Source organism: Olea europaea, chromosome 2, assembly GCF_002742605.1.
Source record: "Olea europaea var. sylvestris chromosome 2, O_europaea_v1, whole genome shotgun sequence".
In the NCBI taxonomy this organism is placed as follows: Eukaryota; Viridiplantae; Streptophyta; class Magnoliopsida; order Lamiales; family Oleaceae; genus Olea; species Olea europaea.
The window spans coordinates 17,591,371-17,599,028 of NC_036238.1; the positions used below are offsets into that span (position 1 = coordinate 17,591,371).

The 7,658-nt window shown below is 35.9% G+C and overlaps 1 protein-coding gene across 3 annotated transcripts; it reads left to right on the forward strand.

Annotated features, from left to right (window-relative positions):
* The first annotated feature begins 844 nt into the window (after window positions 1-844).
* On the forward strand, window positions 845-3,865 carry LOC111412642 (protein SMAX1-LIKE 3-like). 3 transcript variants are annotated; one of them, XM_023043579.1, is made up of 4 exons: window positions 845-2,185; window positions 2,437-2,659; window positions 2,827-3,295; window positions 3,422-3,865. In XM_023043579.1, exons 1-4 carry the CDS (start codon window positions 1,026-1,028, stop codon window positions 3,751-3,753), a joined length of 2,184 nt encoding a protein of 727 aa, XP_022899347.1. In that variant the 5' UTR covers window positions 845-1,025; the 3' UTR covers window positions 3,754-3,865. The 3 variants fall into 3 exon arrangements, with proteins under 3 accessions (XP_022899347.1, XP_022899351.1, XP_022899341.1); XM_023043583.1 differs by having other exon boundaries at window positions 2,827-3,056; window positions 3,183-3,865; XM_023043573.1 differs by having other exon boundaries at window positions 2,827-3,865.
* Window positions 3,866-7,658: the final 3,793 nt, after the last annotated feature.

A 7,658-nucleotide genomic window follows, 5' to 3' on the forward strand; every position in this document is an offset into this window, starting at 1 on the left:
GTTAATAAATACATATAAATTAAACAAAGTTGGATTTGAATGATATCTAATTAGGTCCCTATCTTTGCGAATTGTATATAATTTTTCAACATTAAAAATTATTAAAAATTTATTTTTTTATTCAATTAAAGTTAAACATTAATTTCAATTATACATTCACAACTATTATTCATTTATTAATCACACATTTTGTAGAATTCAATAATATTCTTCTTAAAAATTTATTAATAATTTTATCCGAACATTCATATAATTATAGTTGCATTCTCCTGAGGGCCACTGAAGTGAGTATGTACGAAGCTGTAAACTTCAACGCTCCGTGAAATTAGTTGAGATGCGCGTAAGTTGGCTCGAACACTCATGATCATTAAAAATAAATAAATAAATAAATAAATAAAAATAAAAATTATAATTGCATCAGACGCAAGTCCTGCTAGAATATAATGCATTTTATGTGCATGCATATATATAGTCTCTTTTTGTCTATCATTAAAATGGAGTGTTTTGGGAAGAATGAGTTTGAAATAGTGATTTGTCGAAGAATGTGTGGATAAAATGTAGTAAAATATTTTGGATTTATCTAGAAAATATTTTATTGTGAAAATATGTGATTAAAATGAGTTTGAAAAAAAAAAAAATTTAATTTAATGGAAGACGGACTCAGAGGAAGAGTGGAGAGACAGAGGTGATTGCCTTCCTATGCCTTGGCCTTTCCCTTTATATAATACTGGTGCAGTTCATCTTTCTCATCAGCACATGCTTTCCACTTTCCACAACAAATCATCAACTTTGGATTCCAAAATTTAATTATCTACAAGAATAAAACACCCCCCCGCCCCCCATTTCCCAGATGTTTCCTTTCTTGTATGTCAAATCACAATCTTCCTTTAGACCCCGAATTCTATACAAATACATATTGTACAAATTCCAACAGAATTTAGCTTTCACGTTTTTTCAGGTTCCTTATACAACCTTTTTATCGTCGAATAATTTCAATCAACATAGCCAATTGCTAGAAAAGGATCATGAGAGCAGGAGGATGTGCAATGCAACAAGCTCTAACATCAGAAGCTGCCGGAACTGTAAAGCAAGCGGTGGCGCTAGCTAAGCGGCGTGGTCATGCACAGGTGACGCCTCTGCATGTAGCCAACACCATGCTGGCGGCCACCACCGGTTTGCTCCGAACAGCCTGCCTTCAGTCCCATTCACACCCGCTTCGGTGCAATGCCCTCGAGCTTTGCTTCAATGTTGCACTCAACCGCCTCCCAGCGTCCCCTTCCAGCCCTATCTTAGGCCATCATCATTTACAATTTCCCTCCATTTCAAAAGCGCTGGTGGCTGCCTTCAAGCGCGCACAAGCCCATCAGAGACGTGGCTCCATCGAGAATCAGCAGCAGTCTATTCTTTCTGTGAAAGTAGAGCTAGCCCACCTCATAATTTCCATTTTGGATGATCCTAGTGTTAGTAGAGTCATGAGAGAAGCTGGATTTTCGAGTACTCAAGTGAAAAGAAATGTCGAGAAAGCTGTTTCTTCAAGCAATAAATCCAAAGAAAATAGCCTGTTATCCCTGTCCCCGTCCCCGAGCCAATCACCTCCATTTAGTGATCAAACTAAAAGAAACAACAGTAAGCCAACCACATATGAATCGGTTAAAAATGAAGATATAAACAGCGTAATCAACGGTTTAATGAACAAGGGAAGGAAAAGTATTGTGATAGTCGGTGAGTGTGTTTCTGATATAGAAACTGTAGTTAAAGGAGTAATGAATAGGGTTAGAAAAGGAGAAATTCCTGAGAATTTGAGGGAATTAGAACTCAGAAGTATCCCACCTTATTCATTCTGCAATCTTCATAGAGAGGAAGTCGAAAATAAAATGACAGAATTAACCTGTCTTCTGAAGAGTCCTGTGGCAAAAGGAGTTGTTTTGTATTTAGGAGACCTCAAGTGGATTCTTGATAATAGAGTCAGTTCTGGTATTTACTGTCCCCTAGAGCACATGATCATGGAGCTTGGGAGATTGGTTCATGGAATTGGAGTTGTGAGAAAGTTTTGGCTTATGGGAATTGCTACTTTTCAGACTTATAGGAGGTGTACAACAGGCCATAATTCACTGGAAACTGTTTGGGGTGTGCAGCCTGTTACAATACCAGCAGACTGTTTGGGATTGAGTCTAATTTCTCACAGGTAAAATATTTTAGCTGTGATTCCTTCTTAATCTTGTCCAGTGTTGTTTAGTTCGACTTGTAAACATGTCATTTAAGTTATGTCAATATATTTCTGGTGTTAATCCAAGACAAAAGAGGGACAGCCTGCTTAAATTTGTTTGCTGTAATTGTGATTTAACATAATCAAAGACTGATTACGAATTCAATGAGTTGCTGTAATTTTTGAATTCCCTTCTTTTCCTTCATTGAAATTTCAAATTTTTCTTTCAGTAATGAGCAAATTGAAGAAAGAAGCAACATCAACGAAAACGGTAACTGTCAATTACTGCTTACAACTGGAGAAGAAAATCTCACTTGCAGGGCCGATTATCTAGCGAAATTCCTAATTCAAACTCCAAACTCACGGACTAGCATCTGTAACAGGGGGCCCACAATTTCAAGCTTGCCTCCTTGGCTTAGGAATGGAAGTAGACGACTCAATATTGATGATCAAGTATTAATCTAATCTACCTTAATTATCCCTTTCTTTTTCAATAAGGTTGACTCTACTGTAGTGGACATTATTCATCGTATTGTCCAATCTTTTTCAGTGTCATGTTATCCAAATACATGAACTAATAAATTTTTCCTTTTCGTATATACAATGCCTTTGATTTTCAGAACTGTGTCTCAATGGGAGAAAACTGCAGAAAATGGAACTCAATAAGTGATACAGTCCAAAGCCAACCTTTACCATTTGGCACAATTTCTTCTGCATCACCACAGAACCATAATTTGCAGTTAAGCCATTTCCCATTGCTTGCATCCACGCAGCCACAGGAGAACCAGCAATCGCTATCTGCTGCTCCTAACTCTGCAGCTTCTTCAAGTGCCATCATGGATATGGATCAGTACGTGCAAAAGTTTAAAGAATTCACTGCTGAGAACCTAAATATTCTATGCACTGGATTGGAGAAGAGGTTCCCAAGGCAGAAAGAAATTATTCCTGAAATTGCTTCAGCTGTATTACAATGCAGGTCAGGAATGTTGAGAAGAAAAGACAAAAAACAAGAGACATGGTTATACTTCCAAGGCCTTGATGCACGTGCTAAACAGGAAATTGCAAGGGAATTGGCTAAAATAATTTTCGGTTCGTATTCAAACTTCATATCAGTTAATATACTGAGCAGTTTTTCATCATCAATAACGGAAGATTCAATTAAAAGATTTGCTCAAGAAGTGACTATTAATCCACACCGCGTATTTTTTGTGCAAGATACGGAGCATGCGGATTATTGTTCTAAAACCGGCATAAAAATGGCAATTGAAAGAGGAAGAATGAGCAATGCAAATGGTGAAGAAGTTAGTCTTTATGATGCCATTATCATATTGAGCTCTGAGAGTATCAGTTCAAGAACACGTTTTTTCTCTACAAAGCAAAAGTCTGATGAATCAATGCAAAAAAAAGGTTGTGTTTCATTGGATTTGAATATTTCTTTTGATGATCATGATAATACTGTTTGTGTTGAAGATCAGTCCATTGATCGTGATGTATGGCTTCTTGAAAATGTCGATAGATGCATAGTCTTTAATAATCAACCACTGTAGGGCACAAAAGTAAATATTTGTTTCTCAATTAACGTGTTGGTGAGAGACTCAAATATAGATCTCAATGTTCAATTCTCTTTAGGTTTCATTCTTGCAAAGAGAGACCCCAATAGATTTTCCTTTTTCAAAGTCATTTTTTACTTTTATTCGTTATTTCTTTTTGTTTTTGTTCGAGATGAACTGCACCACCGAGCACTTAAAGAAAGATCAAATTTGATTTTTTTTTTTTTTTTTCTCCCCAATACTGTCTTTGACCACACATCACATTCAGGCCAAATTCGATGAGATTTGAATGCAAGGTATATGTTTGCTTAATACCATGTCGATCCGTTATCATAAAAAATTCTAAATTGCTAATAACTGCCAAATTTATTTATTCAATTTTATTGCCTAGAGAGAAACATTTTGTTGTTATTTTTTATGAATGAAAATTTAGAAACAGATTTTTAAGAATTGTAAGAGAAAAATTTTCCATCACAGACTTGAGACTTGGTCGTTTATTTTAAAATTTTTTGAAAGTTTTTATTTTATACAGATTTTGCAAGTGTTGGGATTTTTCACCCAATATCCGATTTCTGTCGTCAATTCTCACGCACAGCAGAAATAAAAATCATGCAGAAAATTAAAGAATACATGAATTGTTCACCCAGTTTGGCCAAGCCTAATCTGGGGGGCTCAGAGGCAAAAGTTCCAAGCCTGTCACTATGCAAGAACCTCACAAGAAAGAGCAACAGTTTGTTTACAAGGTTCGGATCTCAACTTACACACAATCAGATCATCGATCCAACAAAAGGATCTCACAATACTCCACCAAATCAGAACCTGACCTAGACCAAAAATAGTATCTGAATTCACGGTTTAATATCTACTGAAACAAGGAAAAAAACTGCTCAAATACAAGACCAAACATCGGCTATTACTCGCTGAAAAATGGTCCAGTTTTCCGACCAAAATACCACCGAACCATAGACCACAAAACAGCCGAAATACTATAGTTGATACCCAATCAACACTGGTCAAAATTTCAAATTTAATACAAGAGAAAAACTCCTTGTGAAATCACCAAAAGAGACCCTTCGACAGAGAGAGAGACGAGAGGAAGAGAAAATGAAAAAATCTGCCTTCTTGAAAAAGCCGTCCACCATGTTTTAATTAAAAGGGGATCTAATTTCAACCATTGATTAAAATCAATGGTCCATGCTTTTTCCAAAGAAAAACAAATCCATGTGAAAATTAATTTGCCAATAGGAAATTGCCATGTTGCCAACAAGTTGCAAAAACATTTTGGCACCTTTAAAAACGTGTTGAAAACATTTCACAATCTTCACCTTATTTTCACAAATCCCTAGCTTTCTCTAGTTGCTACAATGCATGTGACAGTAATGATTTTTGCCCTACATCATCGCCCTTAGTACTTGCAAAAGAAATTAGCCTGTATCAATAAGTAGTAAAGATAAACATAACTTAAACTTACCTACATTTAGAATTTTGGTTCCCATATCAGATGGGTTATCATCGGTATGAATTTTTTCAAGTATAACATCACCACAAGCAATTTTTTCACGTATGACATGATACTTCACCTCAATGTGTTTAGGTCTTTCATGATAAACTGGATTTTTGCATAAAAGTAAAGCACTTTGACTATCAGTGAAAATAATAGGTGATACTTGCAAAAAATTCAACTCCCCCAAAATTCCTTTCAACCAGATACATTCTTTTACAGATTCGGTTATTGCCACATATTTAGCCTCCGTGCTGGATAATGTGACAATAGATTGATGTTGTGACTTCCATGTTATGCAATTATCACCTAATGTGAAGAAATAGGCAGTAGTAGACTTTCTTTGATCTTTATCACCAGCAAAATCGGAGTCTACATACCCCTTTAAAGTGAGCTGTTCGGATCTTCTTTCAAACACCAATTCCACATCTAATGTCCCCACAATGTATTTTAAAAGCCACTTTAACCCCGCCCAATGAGGTTTCCCCGGATTAGACATGAATCTACTTAAGAAAATTATAGCATGAGCCAAATCCGGCCTAGTAGTAATTATAGAAAACATGACTGATCCTATGGCATTAGCATATGGGATATTTTTCATTTCTTCCATTTCACTTTAAGTTTTAGGAGACTGAGATGATGATAAATTCATATGGGCTGCAAGAGGTACATTAACTTTCTTGGCTTCTTTCATGCCAAACTTGGTTACAACTTTGTTCAAATAAGAACTTTGTGTTATAGTTAAAATGTTATCTTACCTATTTCTGTTGATAGACATTCCCAAAATTTTCTTGGCATTTTCCAAGTCCTTCATATCAAATTCTGATTTTAGAAGCCCTTTAAGTTTCAAAATTTCAGATTTACTAGAGCTGGTCAATAGCATGCCATCAACATATAGAAGTAAATAAACTTCACTAACAGCCCTAGTGTTATTATAGTATAGACAGTGATCATATTCACTTCTTTTGAAACTAATCTTCAACACATATGTGTCAAACCTAATGTATCATTGCCTTGGACTTTGTTTGAGCCCATACAATGACTTTTGCAACTTGCACACATAATCTCCCTTCTCCTTCACCTCAAACCCTTGAGATTAATTCGTATAGATCTCCTCATCTAATTCACCGTGTAAAAATGCCATCTTGACATCTAATTGTTCGAGTTCCCAATTGAACTGAACAACTAGTGCAAGCATCAACCTTATGGTCTTATATTTGACAACTGGTGAGAAGATCTCATTGTAGTCAACACCCTCTTTTTGAGTAAATCCTTTGGCTACTAGCCTCGCTTTATATCTCAAAGGGTCAGATGACACAATCCTGTCCTTTAGTTTGAAAATCCATTTGCATTGAACAACTCTTTGATTTTTCGGTTTCTTTACTAATTTCCGTGTATTGTTTTCAACTAAAGATTTCATTTCTTCTTTCATTGCATCTTTCCATTTTTCAGAGTAAGAGCTATTCATAGCCTCTTCATATGATGAAGGTTCTGAATACTCTAAAGATTCACCCGAGATAAGGGCAAAGTCGATCAAATTATTTATTTCATATCTTGGATTTGGTTTGATTTGCCTCCTTTCCCTATCTCTCACCAATTGATAATCTTGAGCACTTGTTTCAATAGTGGGAACATTTGGGCTTTCAATTTCAATTTCGACTTCACACGGACCTACTTCACCTTCGTCCGTGTAAACAACATTTTCATCAGATTGTTGTACACACTCATCAATATTTTCATGTTGAGTGGGATTTAGCCTTGTTAGCTTCACCTCATTCCGTGAAGTAGTCTCATTGTTTTGCTCTTTAGAATTATCAATTTTGTTCTTTAGGCGTGGCATTTCGGATTCATTAAAAATCACATTTCTACTATTAATAATTTTAATGCCTTGAACGCCTAACACCCACAACCGGTACCCCTTAACACCTTCCGGGTACCCAAGCATCACACACTTAGTAACTCTAGGGTCCAATTTTCCTTCAACTTGATGTGCATATGCCGCACATCCAAACACCCTAATATGAGAAAGGTTTGGGGGTCTTCTCGTCCAAAGTTCCTGTGGAGTTTTAAATCCAACAAAACTACATGGAGATCGATTTATAAGATAAGCAGCTGTACATACAGCCTCCGCCCAAAAACCTTTCGCTAATCCAGAACTGATTAGCATACATCTTACTTTGTTCATTAGAGTTCTATTCATTCTTTCTGCGATCCCATTTTGTTGCGGTGTGTGTTTAACGGTTCTGTGTCTTACAATTCTTTTTTGCTTATAGAAGTTATCAAACTCAGCATTGCAAAATTCTAATCCATTGTCAGTTCTTAAAGTTTTTAACTTCTTATTAAGTTGATTTTCCACCATCTTCAACCAAGTTCGAAATTTTTGAAAAGTCTCAGATTTAGA